This window comes from Jaculus jaculus, chromosome 9 (assembly GCF_020740685.1).
Source record: "Jaculus jaculus isolate mJacJac1 chromosome 9, mJacJac1.mat.Y.cur, whole genome shotgun sequence".
In the NCBI taxonomy this organism is placed as follows: domain Eukaryota; kingdom Metazoa; phylum Chordata; class Mammalia; order Rodentia; family Dipodidae; genus Jaculus; species Jaculus jaculus.
This window is the reverse complement of record NC_059110.1, coordinates 138,872,820-138,898,675: the sequence shown is the minus strand read 5'-3', so window position 1 is coordinate 138,898,675 and position 25,856 is coordinate 138,872,820. Positions and strand designations below refer to the sequence as shown.

General features: G+C 44.7%; 1 protein-coding gene and 1 non-coding gene across 2 annotated transcripts in view; both read right to left on the bottom strand.

The window, feature by feature from the left end:
* Positions 1 to 25,856, bottom strand: part of Tbcd (tubulin folding cofactor D) — a 197,122-nt gene that overhangs the window by 33,995 nt on the left and 137,271 nt on the right. The window contains exons 15-20 of the mRNA XM_045159196.1: positions 22,065 to 22,122; positions 13,108 to 13,137; positions 11,236 to 11,321; positions 3,256 to 3,336; positions 1,829 to 1,902; positions 1,016 to 1,133 (exon numbers count right to left, since the gene is read on the bottom strand). Of these exons, the coding sequence (XP_045015131.1) occupies positions 1,016 to 1,133; positions 1,829 to 1,902; positions 3,256 to 3,336; positions 11,236 to 11,321; positions 13,108 to 13,137; positions 22,065 to 22,122 (447 nt within the window). The remainder of the gene's footprint in view (positions 1 to 1,015; positions 1,134 to 1,828; positions 1,903 to 3,255; positions 3,337 to 11,235; positions 11,322 to 13,107; positions 13,138 to 22,064; positions 22,123 to 25,856) is intronic.
* LOC123463774 lies at positions 7,758 to 7,863 on the bottom strand. The gene has a single exon (XR_006639157.1). It is a non-coding gene; the product is annotated as a U6 spliceosomal RNA (small nuclear RNA).

Genomic DNA, 25,856 nt, shown 5'->3' with positions numbered 1-25,856 from the left:
GCACCAACATCTAGGAGATTTGCAGTCCAGTGCATTGCAAGACAGAGCCACATGCAGCCCTAACATCTTGGCACTGGTTCTCAAATGTTTTCCTAGAAGACAACACCACAGTGCATCACCACAATGCACTGCGCAGTAGTAACACAGGCCCAAGTGCCATTTTCCGTAGCCAAGAAAGGCAAGGTTATCAACTCCAGATGTCTATTCCACTTATACAGACTGGAGGCCATGAGCTATATTCTGGAGAGGATGACAGGTAAGAATGGGGTCCACATCCCCATCTGCTATCATCCTGCCCCAGGGAATCAACTAACACAACAGGAATTCCTTTTTTGTTGTTGTCTGTTTTGGTTTTTTCCAAGGTAGAGTCTTACTCTACTAGAACTCACTCTGTAGTCCCAGGCTGGCCTCAAACCCACAGCAATTCTCCTACCTCAACCTCCCAAAAGGCGTGCGCCACCACACGTGGCCTCACAACAGGAATTAAAATACAGATTTCCTTCAGTGGAGTCCAGGAGCAGGTCACAGACACCACCATGTGTCCATGAGATCTTTATTTTGGAGTCAGTGGAAGAAAATGGAGAAGGAAATCAAACAGCTTTTGAGCTCATCATCCTGCACAGTCCTGACTTAGTGCTTTGCTGTTATCCTATGCATGTAGCTAGCAGAAAAGACACTCAATGGAAACTTTCAAACATGCTTTCAAGTATCATGGATTATTAAAAGTGACAGGTAAACTGTTTAGTGCCACCACTGAATATAGGTGTCTTTGTTGTTGTCACCTGAGTCATGGCCTTGGGATGACCAGGGGAAATCAGGCAGCAGGAGTCAGCACAATTACCTCATGGCGGCTAGGCAGCAGCCCCTCCCCTAAAGAGAGGTACCCACTAATCACCTTAAGGTAAAAGTAACCCTAACAACACAAGTGTCACAAATAAACAGGAGTCAGAATGGATGAGCTGTTGTCAAACCTGAGACCACTGTGATTTCACAGCTTTCATATGGCATCTCCTACCTGCTACTCTGTGCTGCCAGCTTGTACAGGGCGGAGGTGACCTCCGCGCAGGCGAGAATGGCCCCATGCCGTGTGTGCAGATCCGAACTCAGTGTCATCAACAACAGCACTGGGAACACTACAGCAGGCAAATTGAAGACAAACATGGGACAGCTCATCACTCAGAAGCACTCCTATCTGAGGTCACCTATGTCAGGGTCACTATCCAAATGACCACATCAAAGGTGCAGTCTCTAGCAGGCAGAGCTCCATCCTGAGCAACCAGGGCAATACGGCAAGACACAGCATACAGACCAGAATGTGCATCTGCTCAGTAATAGATCTAAGAAGGAGGTCATGTCTGCAGATGTTGGCCTGCTAGACGGCAGTAGGGGCTCTGCTTGGAAGGACTGGCAGAGTAGAGGCCACGCGGCACTGATGAGCAACAGGCATCTCCTCATTTGGTCCTTTTCACTAACAGCAGAGAGCCTCAGCCTCTGGAACTCAGAAGAGATAGCAGAACTCCTCGAGATCCAACTACACACCAATCTACTGACATCAAAAGCTTAAGTAAACCTCCAGAAATTGTCATTGTCTTAAATCTATATAATACGACCCACAGATTCCTTGTTCTGTGGATGGTGCTTGTATTTGGTGCCACTGAGCTGCCAATGGATACACACTCTGGATTTGCCTTCATTCTCTGTCCTAGTTTAACCCATAGTTTGCTTTTCAGCAAGAGACATAAAATATCATCTTCAGCCACCAACAGGGCAACACATCTTTCTGCTACACCGTGCAAGGTGCCTGCAGGACAGGGAAATTCATACCCACCATGAGTGGCGCTGTACTCAGGTGCTCGTGCGGTCAGGTTGTGCAGTGCCTTTGCAGACAGCTCTCGTATGGCCCTGAGGAGTTCAGAGAGCTGTTAGCAAGGAGCACATCTACATATATGCCAGCATTATTCACAACAGCCATAAGGCAGAAGCAACCCAAGGATCTATAAGTAAATAAATGGGTAACAAAATGTGGTAGATATAAACAATGGGGTACTTATTCAGCTTTCAGAGAAAATGAATTCTGACATTTGCTACAACATAAAGGGCACCTGCAGAAGACAGGTGAAACCTGTCTGAGGCTAATTTTGTAAGGCCCCAAGCTAAGAAGTTTTTATATTTAATGGGTTTTCTGAAGGAAAAAAAAACAGTAAAATATATGGGACAAAAACTTAAATTTTAGTCTCATGGATTACATATTTACAGTTTGGGTTTCAAACATCTTACTGGATGATAAGATGTTATGAGAGGAAAATTAACCCTTCTGGATTCATCTAGGCCCTCTGCTACCAACATGAATTTTGGGTGCTATAGATACCTACATGTCCAGCACATAACCTCCTAAAGGTGGGGGTGGAGGGGAAGGGCTTTCCTAACAGATGATCACAGCTATTCTGGGTGGACAGCAGGGCACCTAAGCTAGACATTCCCCACTCCATAAAGTCTCACAGAGACTGCACACAACTACGCAAGCATGACTGCTTCACCACATAGCAGTGTTCAACACTTTTAAGGCCTTGGTCCTCAGAGAAGCTAGAACAGATTCCCAAAGGGCTGAAAAGACTTTCTGCAGGTAGCACCTATTCTGAACCTGGTACAATGAAGCTGTTCATATTACCTAGCATTCACTATGCTTCAGCTTTACATCTGTCTTTCCATAAGGAGCTGACCTAGCCTGTCTAGAGGTAGAAGAAAAACAATGGCCCCCATGTCTATACTCTGCATTATACACTAGGCTTTCCTCTTTAAAAACACACATTTTACCTGCCAACTTAATACCAAGATAGCCCCAAAACCACTACTGTAATTAAGAAAAACACCACTAAAGCCTTATCAGCTCCTAGAAGACAACACAGAAGATACCATGGGAGGGCAGAACAGAATCTGACCAGGAAGCCCAAGCTGCTCCAGCCAACTGACCTGCTCCATGCCTAGACAGGGGCTGCCCTCTGTTCTACATGGACATTCACATGGAAACAATCTCACCTTAAATACACCTGACCAAGAGCTCCAGAAATGCAACCAGAGACAGACATTAACCAAAATACCAGGTATAGAGCCTGGAATTTATATCACTTCTCAGAAATAATTTTAAAATATAGTACATCTACAGTTAGAAAATATAACTCAAAATTTACAAAATCACTTTCTCTGCTGAAGGGAAATGAAAGAATTTCTACAGTCATTAAAAAAAATAAAACCTACCCGTCCCAATGGTTAAGTTTCATGGAGACCAGGTGGTCTATCAGTGGCTGAGTGTACTCTGGGAAGCCAGCAATAAACACACTGAAAGAGACAATATTAAAAGTTGTTTAGATAAAAATAGTTGGTAGGAACAAATATGAGCAAGGTACAATGACATATATGTGTAAGTCATTATTTTTATGTATTACCTATTTTTTTGTTGTTTTGTTTTACAAGGTAGGGTCTTGCTGTAGCCCAGGCTGACCTGGAATTCACCATGTAGTCTCAGAGTGGCCTCAAATTCATGGCGATCCTCCTACCTCTGCCTCCTGAGTACTGGGATTAAAGGCATGCACCACCACGCACGGCCATCTAATTTTTTTTAAAGAGCTACTAAGGGTGTGATGGAGCCAGAACCCTTGCACATTGCTCATAAGAATGGAAACTTGCACAATCACCTTCAAAAATAGGGCATTCTTTCAAGGATAGAAGGTGCCTACCAAATAACCCACCTGTCTCCTGCTTAAGCAACTGCTGAGCGAAGAAAGCACTCATCCACACAGATCTGTACACAGGACACAGCTGCTACTCCTGAGAGGGGGACTGGGAACACCCCTGACATCAATGTGCAGCTGATGGAGAAGCAATCTGTTCATCCATCCATGCATGGGCACTTGGCAGCCCAAATGAATTGACTTTCTTCCCCCTTCCTTCCTTCCTTCCTTCCTTCCTTCCTTCCTTCCTTCCTTCCTTCCTTCCTTCTTTCTCTCTCTCTCCCTCCCCCCCACCTTCTTTATTTACATGTATACATGCGTGAATGGGCACACCAGGGCCTCCTACTTCTGGAAAACAAATAACGAAAACTTGTACCACCTTCTACATCTATCTGGCTTATGTGGACAGCTGTGGAATTTAACCTGGGCCCACTGGCTTTGCATGCAAGCACTCTTACTGCTGAGCCATCTTTCCAGCCCCAGAATGGACTTCTTGACATATACTAATGGATGAATCTCAAAATAATCATGCTAAGTGAAAGAGCTCAGAAAAATAAAAACAAAAACAGTATGTACTATTTTATCTCATTTAACCAAATTCTAGTAAATAAGTAAATAACAAACTATACCAACAGAAGAATAATTTGCTGAGTGACAAGTATGCTGAAATCCTGGTATCCATTTCATGGTTTCATGGTCGTCCATCTTTGTCAGACTTAGCAAACTGTACACTTAATATGCTTGTAATACATGTCAGTTACATGTCAATAATGCTAAGAGAATATCATTCCAAAAGAAGGTAAATAATAGGTCAATATGCACATGGAAAGATGTCCAACACAAGCCATAGCAAAAAGGCTCTGAAAAGTAAGATGTTCAAAGACTGACAGCTACCAAGTATTGGGAAGGTACAGAGGAGCCAGAACCATATACACTTCAGGTAGGGATGCAAAATCATCACTACTTTCAAAAAAGTTCACAGTTCTCCACAAAGTTTAATCTTCAGGAAATCTCTTTTCAGTCTTATAAACAATGTCTATAAGAACCTTCTTCATGAACTGCAGAGATGGCTCAATGGTTAAGGCACTTGCCTGCAATGCCTAATGACCCAGGTTTGGTTCCCCTCTATCCACACAAAGCCAGATGCACAAACTAGTGCATGCATTTGGAGTTCATTTGCAGTGGACAGAAGCCCTGGCACACCCATCTCTCCCCTCTACCCTGCCCCGTGCGGTCTCTCTCTCTCTCTCCTTACAAATAAGTGATTTGGAAGAAAGGGAAGGAGGAAGGGAAGGAGGGAGGGGAACTAAAGAATGAACCTACCTACCTTGGGCTGGAGAGATGGCTTAGCAGTTAAGGCATTTGCCTGCAAAGCCTAAAAACCCAGATTTGATTCTCTAGTACCCATGTAAAGCCAGATGCACAAAGAGACACAAGCATCTGAACTTCGTTTGCAGTGGCTTAGAGACCCTTGTGTGCCCATTCTCTCTGTTCCATCTCTCTTCTCTCTATCTCTCTTCGCTTGCAAATAAATAAATAAACTTTAAAAAAAAAAAAAGAATCTTATTCATCAGAGCAAAGAAAAAAACCAAAACAGTATTGAACAACAGGTACCCTAGGCAGATAAAAAGCAAGCCCCAGAGCAACACAGTCATCGACAGCACTAAGATGTACAAATCACCATGCTCAGTGAAAGAAACCAACCATGAAAGAGTATGCTCCTCAGACAGGGTGACTCTACCTTGACAGGCAAAATCCCAACACCTGGGGATGGGCAGGCTCCACCAGAGGTAGTGGGAGCACTCTATCTGATCAAAGTGCAGTCTCTCCAGGCACAATATCAGCACTGTCTGAACTGTAGTAATGAAGGGACAATGAGGCATAAGTTGTGCCTTAAAATGAAAGTTATAGCTGGACATAGTGGTGCATGCCCTTAAGCCCAGCATTCGGGAGGCAGAGGTAGGAGGACCACCATGAGTTTGAGGCCACCCAGAGACTACATCGTGAATTCCAGGTCAGCCTAGGCTACAGTGAGACCCTACCTCCAAAACCAAAACAAACAAACAAAAAAGAAACTGAAAAATAAAAGGGTTGAGGGTACAAATTAGGGTGAATGCTCACCCAGCATGCTTGAGAGCATGGGTTCCATCATAGGACCACTGAAAAATAAGTTAGATCTCTTGGAAATAACATGGTAGAATTTAGAAAACAATCTTCAGGTGGGACGGACCTTCATTTCTCAAAAACCAGAACAATAAAATATGAAAGTAAGGTCGGGAGAGATGGCTTAGCAGTTAAGGCATTTGCCTGCAAAACCTAAGGACTCACGTTCAATTCTCCAGTTCTCACGTAAGCCAGACACACAAAGTGACACAAGCGCACGCACAAGGTCATATACATGGGTATAAGATGGCCCATGCATCTGGAACTTGACTGCAGTGACTGGAGGCCCTGGCACAATTCTTTCTCTCTCTCTTTTTCTGATAAAAACAATAATAAAAATATTAAAGTGATACATTAAAACACAAAATCCCCAGGAAAAATATCTGCCAAGATAAATGCTCCAAAAATAAAGTCAAGGGCTGGAGAGATGGCTTAGCGGTTAAGCGCTTGCCTATGAAGTCTAAGGACCCCAGTTTGAGGCTCAATTCCCCAGGACCCACATAAGCCAGATGCACAAGGGGGCACATGCATCTGGAGTTCGTTTGCAGTGGCTGGAGGCCCTGGCATGCCCATTCTCCCCCCCTCCCCCGTCCCTCTCAAATAAGTAACAATAAAGGGGGGAAAGTGAACTATTTATAAAAAATAAAAAAAATAATAAAGTCAAAGCAAACAACAAACCTAGGGAGGGGGTTACCTGCAACTGGTTTCACAGGATACTTCCTTAAAATAAATGAGTTCTTCCCACAATAAGGACAACAATCTGCAAAAAGTCAGTAGAGTATGGAAGCACATGCTTAGCTCCTTCACACAGGAAAGGAAAAGCAGAATTCAGCACACCTTCCAGGCAGCTATGTGGAGCTCACCAATGTCAAGGGCTAGGACAACCAACTATGAAGCACTGCTGGGCAGTCTCTGAAAATAACTGCCATAGGAACCAGGAATCCGGAACATAAATACCCTCTGGTCCCCAATTCTACTTTTCTTCTTTTGGGAGTGTTTTGTTTTGAATATAGTCCTGTTTATTTTTAATATTTATTTATTTGAGAGAGAGAGAGAGAATGGGAGCACTAGGGCCTCTAGCCACTGCAAACGTACTCCAGACACATGCACCACCTTGTGCACATCTGGTGTACGTGAGTACTGGGGAACCAAACCTGGGTCCTTTCGCTTTGCAGGCAAGCACCTTAACCACTAAGCCAACAACACTCTAGCCCCTTGTTTTCTTTTTATTTAGGTAGGGTCTCACGCTAGCCCGGGCTGACCTGGAATTCACTATGTAGTCTCAGGATGGCTTCAAATTCACAGCCATCCTACCTCTGGCCCCCAAGTACAGGGATTAAAGATGTGTGCCACCACATCCGGCTCTTATGGTTTGTGTTTGTTTACAGTGCTGGGCATGAAACCCAGTGTTAAGCATGCTAGGCAACCACTCTGCCACTGAGCCACACCCCAGCCCTCAAAGCCCATATTTTTTGGTTTTGTTTTGTTTTATTTTGTTTTAAGGGAGGATCTCATCCTAGCCCAGTCTGGCCTCAAACTCACAGCAAGCCACCCTTCAGCTTCCTAATGTACATCACACAGCTAAGAAGTTATATCATGACCATACACTGCTTATAACAAAAATGGCTGAAGAGAGGTAGAGAGATGGCTTAGCAGTTAAAGTGCTTGCCTGCAAAGCCTAAGGACCCATGTTCTACTCTCCAAATCCCATGTAAGACAGATACACAAAGGTGAGGCAAGCACAAAGTTGCACATGCCCGCTAGGTGGCACAAGTTCGATTGCAGTAACTGAGGCCCTGGCAGGCCAATTCTCCTCCTCTAAATTTTTTTTAATTAAAAAAAAACATGCACAGCAAAGCAATTTTTTAAAATATGGAATGCCTCTCAAATTTGCATGACCTCCATGTGCAGGAACCATGCTAATCTTCTCTGTATAGCTCCATTTTAGTGTATGTGCTGCCAAAGAAAGCACTTTACGGGGGCGGAGAATGGACCACAGTACTTTGTCTTCCCACCACATTCCACAGGAATTTGGAGGGTGTATTATCCTCCCCTATGGATACTTCACACTTTGTCCACTGGTTGAGGGACTTAGATGCTTGTGATTTTCCTTGTGAACATGGGTAGGGTATTTACCCAATAGCCAACCATCTCCTTTCTGCTTGCTGTCTTCTGCTTATCAGTTTCTTTAATTGAATTCTACCATCTTCATTAACCTGAGCACAGTTTTAATAAATTGTTTTGGCAAGAGATGCAACGGTGGCACATCTGTCATGGTGGAAACCAAATGCCCTCTAATTGGACTGAAGGCCCATTCCATAGGAGGGAATACATCCCTGATACTGGAAACTTAAAACAGGGGTAGCCATGAGCCATAGGGGTATAACGTCTGCTGCTGTCTGGCTTAATGTATATACTATGCTTATCAAACTGCCCAGAAAGCACTTCTCTTAATGTTCATACCCATATATCAATGCTACTCTCACTTTTAGTAGAGAACCTTCTCTTTTCAGATGGCAGTGACCTTGGGATAACTCAAAAGGCATCATGGTGCTGAGAAGAAATGACAGGAGTACTCAGCACTGCAATATCTAGATCACACCATTCCAAGGCTCAGGGTCTATTGAGGAAGAGGTGGTGGGAAGAATGTAAGAGCCAAAGGATTGGTAAGACTCCTTACAGCCTGAGACTATATGGTCAATTCCAGGTCAGCTTGGGCTAGAGTGAGTCCCTACCTTGAAAGACAAAACAAATAAATTAAATAAAAATTGGGCTGGAGAGATGGCTTAGTGGTTAAGTGCTTGCCTGTGAAGCCTAAGGACCCCGGTTCGAGGCTTGGTTCCCCAGGTCCCACGTTAGCCAGATGCACAAGGGGGCGCACGCGTCTGGAGTTCATTTGCAGAGGCTGGAAGCCCTGGCACTCCCATTCTCTCTCTCTCCCTCTATCTGTCTTTCTCTCTCTGTGTCTGTCTCTCTCAAATAAATAAATAAATAAATAAATAAATAAATAAATAATTTTTAAAAAATTAAATTAAGTAATAAACCAATAGGCTATGTGGGACAAAAGCTTTCACTGCCTTTACTGTATGAGTTTCAAATTTGCACAAATAATAATGTACATGTTGAACACACACAGCCTATATGTCTATATATGTCTTTACTACAACATAATGTAAGACAACTGAAGTGTCTCTTTGAATGACTTCCCAAGAAACCTTTGATCACTTCGGATTCTGGTCTACACAGAACTTCATCAGCCTAGATACTAGCCCAACTGAGGGCAGCCGCAGCCCCTCCCTATCCAAATTCATGGACAGAGTGGAGGGCACAACCCCTACCGGGTACCTACTCCTTCCTTGCATCCATCATCTGCTGCCTTTCACAGCCTGTAGTAGTTTGATTCAGGTGCCCCCCATTTACTTGGGTGTTCTGAATGCTAGATCCACCAGCTAGTGGCAATTTGGGAATTGAAACCCTCCAGAGGCAACGTATTGTTGCAGGCAGGCTTATGGGTATTATAGCCAGCTTCCCCTTACTAGTGTTTGGCACATTATCCTGCTGTTTCTGTCCACCTGATATTGGCCAGGAAGTGATGTCCACCCTCTGCTCATGTTATCATTTCCCCCTGACATCATGAAGCTTCCCCTTGAGTCTATAAGCCAAAATAAATCCTTTCCTCCCACAGGCTGCTCTTGGTCAGGTTCTTTGTACCAGCAACGTGCTAACTGCAACACAGCCCCATATCTCCAATGACCCCTACTCCCGTGGACTAGCCTCTAGGCCCTAACACATACATCCCCACCACATTTCCAGTCACCAGAACACAGCTCTAACAAATACACTGTGCAGGGGACCCCACATGTCTAAGTTCTGTGCTCCCAGCTCCTGTCAACACCTTCTACAAGCACTGTACCTGCTGCTGCTACTGCTGCTGCTGCTGCTGCTGCCGCCACACCTAAGGACCCAGGTTAAAAGAGTACTATTCCTTTAATCCCAGCACTTGGGAGGCAGAGGTAGGAGGATCGCCGTGAGTTTGAGGCCACCCTGAGATACCATAGTGAATTCCAGGTCAGCCTGGGCTACAGTGAGACCCTACCTTGAAAATCCAAGAGTACTATTCAGGGAGGCAAGATCCTGGCCAGAGGCCCATAGCCTACTGCTGGGCTGTACTCACACACAGCAGCTGATGTGCTGCTCTAACTGAGCATCACAAAGGTATAAAATTTGATGGAGAGATGGTTTAGCGGTTAAAGCACCTGTGCTTGCCTGGAAAGCCTAAGGACCTAGGTTTGATTCCTCAGTTCCCACATAAGCCAGGTGTACAAGGAGGTGTATGCATCTGGAATTCACTTGCAGTGGATAGAGGCCCTGGCACACCCATTCACTCTATCTGATTCTTTCTCTCCCTCTCTCTCTCTCCCCCCTCTCTCACACACACACAAATGAGTTAAAAAAAAAAAATTAAACAATTGATAAAGAAAGAAAGATGGAGCCAGCTCACATTTTACTGAATGGTTTTACAGAATGAACATAATGAAGTACATGTTAAGTTTTAGGCTGGTGTGGAAACTTTGGTGACAAGCAGAATTTGCCAAAGCCAAACTTAACTTCCAGTTATTTTACCTATGAAACTTCAGATAAGGGGATAGAACCTCTCATACAACAGATAATAAAGTACTAATAATCAGAGAACACAGAATAAATACAAGGGCACAAGATACGAAATGCTGAGCAGAGGAGAAGCCGATAAGGCTATGACACCTGGGCGGAAAGCTGTTATAGAGAAGGACATGCACAGCTTTGGGGTGGCTATTCCATGTTAAGGTACTAAGCCCTGCACAGAATAGCACCAACCCAAAACAATGAGAGAGGGGTGCCAAGTCCTGTGAGCACTCTGAAGTACACATTTACCTGCCATATACCAGAGAGCCTGAAGTAAGTATAAAACCAGTTTCAATAACTTCCCAGTTCAACTTTTTTCTGTGAGAGATGAGGAAGGGCAGAGAGAGAGAATTGGTGTGCCAGGGCCTCCAGCCACTGCAACTGAACCCAGGCACAGGTGCCACCTTGTGCACACATGCAACCTAATGCGCTTGATTCACCTTGGGCACCTGGCTTACATGAAATCTGGAGTTGAACAAGGGTCCTTAGCCTTCACAGGCAAGCGCCTTAACTGCTAAACCATCTCTCTAGCCCCAGTTCAATTTTTTAAATCTCCACACATAAGCTGTATTAGCTTTGAGCGGATGTCAGTGTAATGAAGAAAGAAAAAACAGTGAGGACTGAATTACAACATCTAAATCAAAGAGAATACTATAATTATGTTACACATAGTAAACCTTACCTTATAACCAGGAAGCAGTTAGATATGTTACCAACTGCAAAATAATCTGCTGCTGTCAAAATATCAATTCCATGAGGGAAAGTGCCCTGAAAAAAGTAAATGCTATATGTAAGTTCTCTCTTTCAAGACATTGCATCTCAAGTGTCTCAGTCTCATGGTCCCCTTCACTGAACACAAAGACCCCAGCATGGCCCTCATTCCACCTGCTGAGCAGGAAGGCCATGCATACACACAGGGGAAGCTTTTGCCTGGCTATGAAGCCTGGACCAGGGCCCACATCTCACAGTCATGAGGATGGATGAGACTGGTAGAAGCAACCACCTTCAGGGCTGACAGCTGACCCCCAAGGGCAATGAAATAGGCAAGTTGTGAGTCCCCAAAACTCCAAACAGAAGGTATCTCCGTTCACACACACCGAGCATATTACAGTGGAGCCCGGCCCTTACGTCTACGTGCTATTATTAGTTTCACCCTACTATAAAATATTTGAAAATCCAGAAAACACATAAATAATTTCTATAAAAATACAACTGTAAAAGGCCTTATAGCTATTAACACAGAGATGGCTCCATCCAGCAGCAGATGAGGTTCATGATCCTTGCACAGAGCTGCCACAAGTCTGATAGGCAAAAGCCAATTTTAAAAAAACAAAAAACAAAAAATGCCCTTGCATCCCTGTGTATCAACCCAGAGAGTGCACACAAACACAAGGTGTCACTCTTCTACAAAGGCAAGCACATCACAGGGACCGAGGTGCATCTGCTACTGTTATGTATGTGTGTAACCAGCTCCAAGGCAACTGGTACAAAAGAAATCCATCTAAGATTTAAGCCTAAATTTCTGTGTGGAATTCAGGCTGTTTACTACCATGGAGACAATGTCAAAAACAGCAGCTTATTCCTCAAGCTATGTATAAAAGCCAATTAGTCCAAGGACATGGTGGGATGCATCACCCATGTGGGGTCCAGAATAGCTAAAGGCCCAAACCTAACTAAAACACTTGGGGTCAACCATACTCCTGTTCCCTGATATCTGCCCTCAGGGTTGCCTCAGGCACAGAGCAAGGGGAGAGGCCACTGTCGCCAGCCAGGTAATGGTGGTGTCAGTTGAGCTAAGGCTGCACAGTTTAGCCAGCTGAAGAGGATCGTCCACAAGGCCCACCTTCAAGATCTTCCTCCTTGCCTTTATAGGCCAACCCAGGTCACTAAAGTCCCACAGCCTGTGTAAGAACTGAGTAAGCAAACATCATTCCAGAGACCTTCCCTCCTGCCCCTCAGCCCAGGCTCTGACCCCTCTCCAGCCTTCTGCTAGCCTGACCATACACTCCAATGTGTCAGAATCTCACCCAACATGGTTGAACCTAGGCACCACTTTCCACTATCTGTGGCAGGTATCAGGGTCAAAGAACACAGTGTAGGCAACCCTAATAATAGCTACTATGCTATTAAGTACCAAGCAGGGTCATGGAATCAAGGTTTCTGAAAGGCAAAGCCAAAACTTATCCTAACACAGCCAGCTCCTATTTCACATGGGTCAGAAAGAGGCCAGGAGTCCAGGGTCTAGAGACCCACTCATCTCCATCCTGCTTGTTACCTGCCACACGCGATGCCACTGGCAATATGTGAGGCAAGATCTTGACCTGCATAAAACATGTATACTTATAGTCTCCCATTAGGCAGGCACATGGTGTCAGGATACTCTGGTCATGTGATGGTGAGTCTGGGGTCAGAAGTCATTGTGTTTATTAGCTTGCTCTCAGGCACATTTTTTACCCACACCCAACAATGCAAGATCTGAAACCACAGCTTTCAAGATTCCCACCTCCAAGCCTACAGGAAGTTTCGGGAGTTAAGGCTTATAAAGTGGCCATACCTGTCTCCCCACGTTCTCCTGGAAGGCAGCCTAAGGAACAGAAAGAACAAATAGAGCAGGTGAGTAAGGTTTGCTTCTGCTAAACATCAGAAGACAGATTCAAAACAAACACAGTTCAGTGTAAATGACCCATGGCTTTACTTTTTAAATAAAAGTCCTCTTTGTTGGCTGAATAGGGCCTGAGGGTGGTTTGTCACTGTTTTTTATGTCCTAGTGTTCTTTAAAACCACAGTTTAAGAATTCAATTTATAAGATCAGACACATCCTGAAAGTGGCCTTTCACTGGGAACACATCTTCACACCAGAGCCCATGTAAGGGCCCCGAGAACAACAGTGAGCAAGCCATATGGGTTGGTGAATAAAAGCTAATCCCTGAAACATTCCTCCCTGGAAACTTTATGACCACAGCTCAACACCATCCTCAACATCTCAAGGCTGCCTCCCACAGGGCACCTACCCATCTCCAACCAACTCTGTGCCACCCGAGCCCCATACACCAGGCACAGAGCAGGAGCTAAACTTAAAAGTTAAGCACGTAAACCAGGTGCAGTGGCACACGCCTTTAATCCCAACACTCAGGAGGCAGTGGTGGGAGGATTGCCATGAGTTCAAGGCAACCCTGAGATGACAGAGTTAATTCCACGTCAGCCTGGACCAGAGTGAGACCCTACCTCGAAAAACCAAAATAAAAAAAAAAAAAAAAAGTTAAGCACGTGTACATAAACTTTATATAATGCATCTTCATTCTTCAGTGGCTCTTGTTCCTGCCTCCTATCATGTCCTGATTAGGGCAAGTTGTCTGAGCAAGTGACAATAATGCTTCACTTTCTGTTTTGTCACCCACAGGAACCTCAGACTCTTCCAGAAGCATCCAGGGCTATGTTTCAATCTGGGCTAGAAGCATTTGTAGGCACCACTCTCACTTGGAGCTGGAGCAGAGCTGCACACAGTATGCTACATCTGTCAGCAGCAGCAGGCACAGGTGAAGGCCAGCATGTGTAATGTCCAGGGCAGAAGCAGGAGGCCAGAAGAACCACCTCTTGCCTTCATGGACACTCCAAAATGGACTGGAGGGTTACTGAGAGCACACACAGATGTGCAGGAAGAAAACAAACAGGCATGGGACCCCACGTTCTTCACAGCAAGCTCACAGAACTAGTAAGTACCGAGAACAAGGCAGGACCTCTCAGGACAGAGCCTCATGGTGGGATGGAGACACTAGATAACTCACCCCAAGATGGCTCATGGACTTCTAAATGGAAAGAACAAGATGCTTTATCCTACTTACCATTTTATAGCTTTTACAACCAACTTTTTAAAACAATATTTTTGTTTATTTTTATTTATTTGAGAGTGACAGATAGACAGAGAAAGAGGCAGAGAGAGGAGAGAGAAGGAAAGAAAGAGAATGAGCACGCCAGGGCCTCCAGCCACTACAAACAAACTCCAGATGCGTGCACCCCCTTGTGCATCTGGCTAACGTGGGTCCTGGGGAATCAAGCCTCAAACCGAGGTCCTTGGGCTTCACAGGCAAGCACTTAACTGCTAAGCCATCTCTCCAGCCCTACAACCAACTTTTAAAGAAACAAACACCAGGGCTGGCTCAGAGGTTAAAGGTGTTTTCTTGCAAATGGCCTGGGTTTGATTCCCCAGTACCCATGTAAAGCCAAATGCACAAAGTGACACATGCATCTGGAGTGCGTTTGTAGTGGCACCATTCTTATTCTCTCTTTTATTTTCTGTTTGTTTTGTTTTTTGTTTTTGTTTTTGTTTTTTGAAGTAAGATCCCACTCTAGCCCAGGCTGACTTGGAATTTTCTATGTATTTCAGGGTGGCTTCGAACTCATGGTGATCCTCCTACCCCTACCTCCCAAGTGCTGCAAGTAAAGGCATACACCACCATGCCGGATCTTTTTTAATTTTTATTTATTTGTAAGGAGAGAAGAAGGGAGAAAATGAGAATGGGCAATACCAGGGACTCTTGTCACTGCAAACAGACTCCAGATGCATTGCCACTTTGTGTATCTGGCTTTATGTGGGTGCTAGGAAATCAAACCGGATCATTAGGCTTGATAGTCAGGCACCTTAACTCTGAGCCATCTCTCCAGCCTGATGTTTTTTGGGTTTTTTTTCCTTAATTATTTTTAGTTATTGTGTTCAGGGGCTAGAGAGATGGCTCAGAGTTAAGGCACTTGCCTGCTAAACCTAATGACTTGGTTCAATTCCCCAGTATCCATGTAAGGCCAGATGCACAAAGTAGTATATATATCTAGAGTCTGTTTGCAGTAGCTGGAGGCCCAGGCACACACATTATTTCTCTTCTATCTCTCTCTGCTTGCAAATAAATGAATATTTTTTTTCATTTTTTTTTTTGAAGTAGGGTCTCACTCTAGCCTAGGGTGGCCTTGAACTCATAGCGATCTCCTACCTCTGCCTCCCCAGTGCTGGGATTAAAAGCATGCACCACCATGCCTGGCAATAAAGTATTTAAAAAAAAAATAATATCAGGGGGCTGGAGGGATGGCTAAGCAATTAAGGCGTTTGCCTGCAAAGCCAAAGAACCCAGGTTTGATTCCCCAGGAACCACATTAGCCAGCTGCACAAGGGGACACACGCATCTGGGGTTCGTCTGCAGTGACTGGAGGCCCTGATATGCCCACTCACACTCCCTCTCTCCCTCCCTCCCTCCCTCCCTCTCCTTCTTTCTCTGTCAAATAAATAAATAAAAACAAAATATTTTTTAAAAAAAACACCAGGATTGGAGAAATGGCTTAGTGGTTAAGGCGCTGGCCTGCAGAGCCAAAGGACACAGGTTCAATTCCCCAGGACCCACATAAGCTAGATGCACAAGGGGGGGCACATGCATCTGGAGTTTGTTTGCAGTGGCTAGAGGCCCTGGCACACCCATTCTCATTCTCTCTCTCCCTGCCTACTTCTCTCTCTCTCTCTCAAATAAAGAACTAAAATAATTAAAAAAAAAAAAACACCAGAGAAAGGCAATATAAAAGATATATAATGTCAGGTTGGAGAGATGGCTTAGTGGTGAAGGCACTTGCCTGCAAAGCCTAAGGACACAGCTTGACTCTCCAGATCCCACATAAGCCTGATGCACAAAGTGAATCAAGTGTGCAAGTTTGCACACATGCACAAAATGGCGCATGCAGCTGGAGTTCTATTGCAGTGCCTGGAGGCCTTCGTGTGCCAATTCTCTCTCGCTAGCTCTTACTCTCTCACAGTTTAAAAAAAAAAAAATGCCAGCCTGTTGGGCTTCCCTCCAAGGGAGGGAGGGAGGGAGAGAGGGAGGGATGGAAGGAGGGAAGGGGAGGGGAGGAGAGGAGAGGAGAGGAGAGGGGAGGGGAAGGGAAGGAGGAAGAAAAGAAGGGAGGGAAAGAAGGGAGAGAGGGAGGGAGGGAGGGAAGAAGGAAGGGAAAGAGGGGAGGGGAGGAAAAGGAGGGAAGAAGGGGAGGGGAGAGGGAGGGAGGACAGACGGACAATGTCAAACATAATGTAGGAATAGGAACATCATCAAAAAGGTAAAAACTAATACAAGACAACAATCTTAGAAGCTAAGAGGTTGGAGAATTGATCTTACCTGATATGAAGGCTGATAGCACACATAGAAAAATGGGAAGAATGCCAATAAACAGGGCCAGGTAGGGATCCCAGCCTTGATACTGAAAGCATCTCTCTAAAGAAAATTATGAGTCAGACAAAAACCTCATCCTTTAAATGAAAGACTCCTGTCTGTGTAAATGTTATTAGGATGATGAAAAGACTCACAGACTGGGAAAAGGATTTGCAAAGTACATATCCAAAAAAGGACATAAAGAACTCAAAAAAAGAGAAAGAAAAAACCTAATAACCCGATCAGACAATGGATAAGATTTGAACAGACCCATCTTAGCCAAGAGGACACACAGATGGCAAATAGGTATCCCAAAGAAACTCAGTATCACTAAACATCAGAGAAATATAAATTACAACTCCCACACAGGAGAAAAGAATGGAAGAAAGGAAGAATAGGGGAGAATAAATCAAGATTTAATATATTATGAATAAGCCATATGGAAACCTACTTGTTTGCTAGCTAATAATATATGAGAGAGAGAGAGATTGATTAATTGATTGATTGACTGATTCTGGGAAGAAATATCCTATGGATGTGAATAATGGTACACCCAAAAGTCATAAATTCATGGATTGTTACTAGAAAATTTTCAGTGCTCGGGGTGGGATACCTCCCAGTGAGTTATTGACCAAGGAGATCCCTGATATCCCCAAAACATTACAGGCCATAGCCAAGGCTCTTGGTTGTCCACCAGAACTATAAGGTAAGACCCTACTGCTGAAGACTCCATATGTTTGGGCTGCAGGTCACTGAGAAATCAAGCTGGAACTGAGCTGGAAGCCTCCTCTCTGTTGACTAGCTGTCAGCATGCTGCAAAGAGCTATCTATACAGCACGCAGTCTTTTGGGAGAAAGTCATCAAATGGTGTTAAACAGCAGTGGACCCTGCAAACCTCAAAGCTAGCCAGCCAGAGCACATGTGCCAGCTGGTGCAGTACTGGCATGTATGTTATGGGGGAAACTAACTGCTCTGATTGGACTGGAGACCTACTCCATGGGAGGGAATACATGCCTGGTACTGAAAACCTATTTAAAAGCCTACAACTAGAAGCCAGGCGTAGTGGCACATGCCTTTAATCCCAGCACTCGGGAGGCAGAGGTAGGAGGATCACCATGAGTTCAAGGCCACCCTGAGAATACAAGGTGAATTCCAGGTCAGCCTAGACTAGAGTGAAACCCTACCTGGGGGGAAAAAAAAAAAAAAGCCTACAGCTGGGGAAGTCATAAACCCTAGAAAAGTAATGGCTACTGTTTAGAACAAAACATCAAATCTAATGCTAGATGAAAAAGATTTGAGGGGCTGGAGAGATGGCTCCATGGTTAAGGCACATGCTTACAAAGCCTGATGACCCAGGGTTCAATTCCCCAGTAGCCCCATAAAGCCAGGTGCAAAACGTGAAGTATGCATCTGGAGTTTGTTTGCAGCGGCAATCTGGCACCACCATTCATTCCCTCCCTCCCTCCCTCCCTCCCTCCCTCCCTCCCTCCCTCCCTCTCTTTACATACAAATAATATTTTCTTTTTAAAAAAGACAAAAAAAGATTTGAAAACTTTTCAGTTAAACAGACTTTTTAGAGCCTTTATAGTGACTGCTGCCATAGCTACACACACATCCCTCCCTCTATTCCTCATACTGAGCCTCCTACAAGAGCCTTGCCAGTCTCCTGGCCTGTCTTTAGCTCAAGGAGAAGCCTATTTACAAAGTCTGCTAAATGTAGTTTAGTATGCAAAAGCCTGGAGCATTTAGCAAAAATGTCACTTAATTCCTTCCACCAAGAATCATGAGGACTTTGCTTACTTAAGGTTCAGGGCACCAGCAGAAGCTCCGATTCCAGGGCTGCAGTGAGGATCAAAACAACAGGCTCAACCTGCCTCCTTCCATCCCCATCACCTAAGAAGCACTGTGACTGCCAGACAACCTCTGGGCACTTCCTAGCCCAGACCTCCAAGATGTAAGCAGTAGGCCCAGTTTACTGGACCCTGACTAGGTGAAAAAGCACTTCACACACTCAGAGAGTGAAACACTGCCAAAATACCAGCCAAGAAGCTGAAGAGCCTGTCTGAAAAAGCAGTATTAGGGCAAGAAACATTTCACTCTTTGTCACCTCTGACAAAGAAGCATCTTACCTTCTCGTGTTAAAATCCTGCAGTCCACTATGGAAGCAGAGCTGAGCTCTGAAAAAGAATTTCTTGGGGGGGAGGGGCGCACGCCTTTGATCCCAGTATTTGGGAGGTAGAGGTAAGTGGACAGCCATGAGTTTGAGGCCACCCTGAGACTACACGGTGAATTCCAGGTCAGCCTGGACTAGAACGAGACCGTACCTCGAAAACCCAAAAAAAAAAAAAAAAATTCTTGCCAACATAATAGGGCTTTCATTTTAACTTAAAAAAAGAAGAAAGAAATAAAAAGTGTCTTATACTGTTTGTTTGGGTTTTTTTGTTTCATTTTGTTTTGCAAGGTAGGGTCTCACTCTAGCTCAGGCTGACCTGGAATTCACTATGTAGTCTCAGGGTAGCCTTGAACTCACAGCGAGCCTCATACACCTCTGCCTCCCGACTGCTGAGATTAAAGGCATGCTATTATTTCTTCCCATAAAATGTCTTAGGTTATAGAAAATAGCAAAGAAAACATGCAAGTTAACTTTTAAATATAGACTGAGCATAAAATTGCATTGTATCTCAGAATTTCAGTTACTGCTTATTGGGTGACTATGAAGGCAAAACTGTGAAGACCTCCCAAGGAATCACAAGATTTCCTACTATTGCTACAGACAAAATGGGAACCATGTGGAGATACAGAAGTGACTCTGCCTCTCTTTTCAGACAGTTTTAAAGGACTCTGGGAAAGGAGCTTCTGTCATGACTGCTTCTTGGTGCAGATGCAGGCTGGCCACTGGCAGCCACAAAGACCACAGGAATCCAGAGCCAAGAAGACTTCAGGTATTACCAGACCAGAGCTCCACCTGCATGGCTTCCTCAGCAGTGATTCCATGATCTGTCACTGGCACAGCTGGGCTTGCTGAAGCCCTACTCCAAGCCTACTCCTGAGCACCCATTGTGCTAGCCACCATACAAGGCATAGGCTTGAGGCAGCAATGGGCATGAAGTGACTAAGCACATAGAACCTGAACACATGGAATGCTGCAGCATAGTCAGAGGCCAGTAGCTGAGTAACAGCTGAAAATCCCATCACCTGTAACAGGCAATGGAAAAGACAGGGAACACAAGGTGGAGTATGCATCTGGAGTTCGTTTGCAGTGGCTGGAGGCCCTGGCGTACCCATTCTCTCTCCCCCTACTCCCCCCTTCTCTATTTCTCCCTCCCTCTTTTAATCTCTAATAATTACAACTAAAATATTTTTTAAACAACAAAGGGCAGAGACCACATGATCATATCAAAGTCTAATAAACACCCATGATTTTTTTTTTAATTTTTTATTTATTTATTTGAGAGCGACAGACATAGAGAGAAAGATAGATAGAGGGAGAGATAGAATGGGCACGCCAGGGCTTCCAGCCTCTGCAAACGAACTCCAGATGTGTGCGCCCCCTTGTGCATCTGGCTAACGTGGGACCTGGAGAACCGAGCCTCGAACCGGGGTCCTTAGGCTTCACAGGCAAGCGCTTAACCGCTAAGCCATCTCTACAGCCCCACCCATGATTTTATATATTTTATTTTTATTTATTTATTTGAAAGAGAAAGAGGGAGGAAGGGAGAAAGAGAGAGAGATAGAGAGAATGGGCACACCAAGGCCTCCAGCCACTGCAAATGAACTCTCCAGATGCATGCACCCACTTGTGCATCTGGCTAACGTGAGTCCTGGGGAACTGAACCTGGGTCCTTTGGCTTTGCAGGCAAAATGCCTTAACCACTAAGCCATCCCCTAATCCACTAATCATCCACTCATGATTTTAAAACATAAAATGAAACTTGCTTTAAGAAGAAACTTAGATGCTGCAACAGAAGTCCCCACAAGTATGCAGAAAGTAATGCTTCCTGCTCCCCAGCTCTAAGCTGACTCCTCAAGTTTGCTTTCCTCTCCATCCTGAGACCTGGCTCCTTGCCACTCTACCTAGCCATTCACAGAATACACCCACGTCACTGCCAACTATACCATGGCTCCCTCTCATTACTGACACCAGATGACACTAACAAATGCCTTGCAGGTCCCAGCACCCCAGTCCCACCTTGACCTTTCCTTTCATTGTCTCCCAGCCTGGCAGTGGCATCACTGTGTTATTGAGTCTCCTGTCCCCATTACTAGCTAAGACAAAAATTTAAAGCCAAAATACTTGAGCCATGGAAGCTTCCACCTCCATGTGCCTTGTCGCCAGCAACTCTGCACCTCTCCCAGAAGTGGCCTCGGTCTTGACTATGTACAGTTGATAGTTTATACCTAAAGGAAAGATTGATCACAGCCTGCTAAGACATCATAGCAGATGCACTCCTGACAAAGAGCTTAGTTTTGCCACTTGAGGTCCTCTCAATACCGGCTTACCACAGTGCTCATGAACATGGTCTGTCACTGATCCCAGCAGGCAGTCAAGTACACTGCTAGCCACAGCTGCAATGCCCCTATGAGAGCAACCCTAAGAAAACAATATTCTGACATCTCTTCCCCTTTCTATCCATGAGACTCAGGTCTCACCATGGTTGACTTGGAAAGAAGCCACAGGTGGATAAAGCAGGAGACTGGCCAACACCTCTCCAGTCACTAAGATGCTCACTCACTTTCTGTTCAAATCCATCTCTAAAGCCAGGCTGAGGACCTGAGGACCTGAATGAGTAAGCGCAAAACACAAGTCTCACCAGGAGCTACAAGACTAAGGCCCATCCAATGAGGCCCATGCCAGTGTGGCTGACAGCTAACTATGACACATCCTCCTATAGCTCAAAACCTCCAGCAATCTGTGTTGCCATTATCCCTAGTACCTGTCTGCCATTCCTGGATCAGTCCTGCTATCTATCTCAGTTGGGTTAGAATCATGGGATCATTTCTCTTCTGCAGGAATCAGGTTGAACTGAGCTGAGTCTGGTCACTGAGCAGCAATCCATTCATCCATCTGTGCTTACCCAGAAATATCCACACCAAATCAACCTGTACTCTCTCAGCCACATGGAACAGAGGTCTTGAAACCTGAAAGTGCCCTGTCAATTCTACCATGGTGACTATTCTCCTCAGCTCCCTTATCTATTCTCCTTGCTGTCCTCATCAAATGAGCACCCAGGGATGGAATATGGGCATGTCAGAGAGACCAGAGTCCACATACAGATGGCCACAGTTATGTCCCACCTCCAGAAGAAGAACATATGGAAACAAGGAAACTTACAGAGGCTGCTCTCCTGCAGTTCACATTTCGGTCAAACACCGCAGCAATGACCAGTGCACTATTTAAAAATAAAAAAGGAAAACAATTAATTAAAAGAAAATATGCAAAGTTACAGACCACATGAGAGTGACACCTTTCTTCCAGCGCTCTCTCACAACTTGCTCACTTGCCTAATATCTGAGTGTGCCCCACAGACAGCAGGTAGCCCAAGGCTCCTGGGGTCTGCAAGAGATTTGACTTCTGAAATCAAGTGCCATGACAAGTCTATGGGTAGTTTGCATTGGATCTAATGAAAGCCTCCAGACAGTATATACTCAGGTCTCCAGAGCCTTAGAGCACAATGTCCTTTACCTACTGGGGTGAGAGGTACCCCCCCAAAATGCAAAAGCACAAACACTGTTGGAGGATGAGAAATGGCAGTATCCAGTTGGGCACAACTAAAGTGGTAAACACCAACCTCTCAGGCCACAACATCTAGACTACACACTGTGCTGAGAACTTTATGCACCCCACAGGCAGCTTGCCCCATGGAAACATTCAAGCGCTATGGTTTCAGTATCCCCCTGTAGGTTCATTCCAGTGTGGCGTACAATGTGCATGCTGACTCTGTCTGGGGCTCAGAAGCAGGGCCATGGGACATGATGAGGATTAGCTGAGGTCAAGAAGGTACAGACTAGGGACTGGGGAAATGGCTTAGCGGGAAAGCCAGATGCACAAGGGGTTGGCACATGTGTCTAGAGTTCGTATGCAGTGGCTACAGGACCTGGTGTGCCCATTCTCTCTTTATCTCTGTCTCTTTCTCTCTAAGAAATAAATAAATAAAATATTTTTTTTAAAAAAAAAGAAGGTACAGGCCATGAGCTTTACAAAAGGGAAACACACAACATGCTCTCTTCTCTGCCCCTTTCAATGTGACATCTGTGCCACCTCAAGACTCTGTCAGCAAGAAGGCCATCATCACATGTGGCCCCTTGACCTAGAACTTGGACTATGAGCCAAAATATGCCTTTCTTTGTTTAAAAAAAAATCTGTCTCAAGTATTTGCTATAATAATGAGAAATCTGCTAATAGGCAGCCAGTCAAAACAGCCACCATGAAACCACCTCACTATATAGAAGGCAGCTCTTAGGTCTTAACCTTGCATGACAAGCCAACCCTTTTCCACCCTCATGATATTCAGCAGGCTTCAGACTTCATTCAAACTCTTCATTAGATCAGCAAATTCTATTGTCAAAATTCAGAAAGTCCCTGTTCTTCCACATCTCATGTCTGTCTCCTTCATCTCAACACACCCACTTGAGGCTCTGGTGTAGCCTCCACCCTCATGGGCAGCATTTCCAGGAATTCATTTTGTCATCTGGAATGTCTCTGCTCTGTCCCTCACTCTCTTGGAGTCCTCATAACTCCCCATCTCAGGTGATGGCAAGGTAAGAGACCCAGGGGCCTAAGAACATACCCACAGAAGTAGAACTCAAAGGAGTCCTTTATTCAACTTTCTGTGGTATGCAGTAGACACCATTTGCAGCACAAGAGACAGAGTCCTCCCAACCTCTACATTCTGGGGCCACCATATTCTACAGGGGCCCAGGCAGGTACAACTGGCATCCATGGATAAGGCTGAGGGCCTGCATTTTGTGGAAGGAGGAGCAATGGACATCCTGGAATAATGGTCACCAAACATCACCTCCGGTGGAAGGAGCCAGGACACTAAGGTGGAGTCCAGGAAGCAGCAGAAGATAAAGGATAAATGGCAAGCCTTTAAGGGATCTGAAAGTAAGAAAATGCTTAAGAAGAAGAGTAAATCACCTTGAAAAGTCAAAGATGCTACCAGCTAGCCTGAACAGCCACAGCTGGGAGGACTCATACAACAAAGAAATGACAAAGTTTTGCTCTACGACTACTACAAGGTGACTATCTTCCTGGTCATTATGATGATTTCACATGGCCACAAGAAGGAAATCTGATTTACAACTGCAAGGAGTCCACTGTACCTCACCATAAACATTTTAAAATTATTTCTAGGGTTGAAGAGATGGCTTAATAGTTAAGGCATTTGCCTGCGAAGCCTAAGGACCCAAGTTCTACTCTCCATATCCCACGTTAACCAAATGCACAAAGGTGAGGCAAGTAGCACATACCCACTAGGTGGTGCAAGCATCTGAAATTCAACTGCAGTGGCTGAGGCTCTAGTATGCCTATTCTCTATCTATCTATCTATCTATCTATCTATCTATCTATCTGTAATAAAATTGTTAAAATATTTCTATGCCAATGAAGCACAATGACTTTGTGAACAGTTTTTGAATCACAAAACTGACAGCCATGTAAATATTATCTTTAAAAAACTCAAAGCTTCCAAGCTGGGCGTGGTGGCACACACCTTTAATCCCAGCACTGGGGAGGTAGAGGTAGGAGGATTGCTGTGAGTTTGAGGCCACCTTGAGAATACAGAGTGAATTCCAGGTCAGCCTGAGCTAGAGTGAGACCCTAGCTGGGGAAAAAAAAAGAAAAAAGAAAAAAACCTCAAAGCTGGGCTGGATGGAGAGATGGCGTTAGCAGTTAAGGGTATGCCTGCAAAGCCTAAGGATCCAGGTTCAATTCTCCAGGTCCCACATAAGCCAGATGCACATGGTGGCACATGTGTCTGGAGTTCATTTGCAGTGGCTGGAGGCCCTGGCATGCCCATTCTCACTCTCTCTATCTCTCTCCCTCTCTCTGTCTCAAATAAATAAATAAAATAGATAAATAAAATTAAAAAAAAAGAAGAGTCTTAAAAAAAAAACTCAAAGCTGGGTTGGAGAGATGTCTCAGTGGCTAAGACACATACCTACAAAGCCAAAGGTCCCAGGTTCAATTCTCCAGTACACACGAAAGCCAGATGCACTAGGTGTCACATGAGTCTGGAGTCTAGTTGCAATGGCTGAAGGCACTGAGTGCACTCATTCTCTCTCTCATTAAATCTGCTTCTTTCTCTCTCTTAGCTCTTGCTCTCAAATAAATAAAATGTCTTTTAAAATATTTTAAAAAGAAAAAGAAAACATATTTGGCATTTATTGTGAATATGTTGGAATTGCTGGAAATTTGAGTACTACTCTAGATTCAAGTCTTGCTTTTTAAAACCATGTTTTCAAGCCGGGCGTGGTGGTGCACACCTTTAATTCCAGCACTCGGGGAGGCAAAAGTAGGAGGATCACTCTTAGTTCAAGGCCATCCTGAGACTACATAGTGAATTCCAGGTCAGCCTGAGCTACAGTGAGACCCTACCTCAAAAAACAAAACAAAACAAAAAAAATGTTTTCTAGGAAAATAAATTAACTAAGAATTTCTATTTTCTTGTAATGCCTGCCTCAGGGAAATGTGGGCCCCAAGCGATACCACTGAAAGATCACACCATGCCAAACTCTTGGAATTTCCTGCCTACCAGCCCTAATTACTATCTTAAAATATGGAACACTGGCTAGTGAGGAAAGGATGACACAGAAGATACCTTAGCATTGTCTATCTTAGCAAGCCAACTATGCTATGCCCTCTCCAAGGTCACAGTCAGTGTCTCCAATCAAGTATCTCCACTCGGGTGGTGCCAGTAAATATCCTACTCTACTCAAGAAAACTGACCATAGCCCAGTTTCAGCCAAGCATTTGTTCTGGAGGAGTCAAGCAAGAAAGGAACCTGAAGTTGATTTTATACTGCCCCCAGCAGAGTATCTAATCACCCAGGCACTGAGTAAGTCCAGGATAGGTGACAGGCATGTTTTCTGTCTCAGGATGAAGGAGACCCTGAACTATATTCAT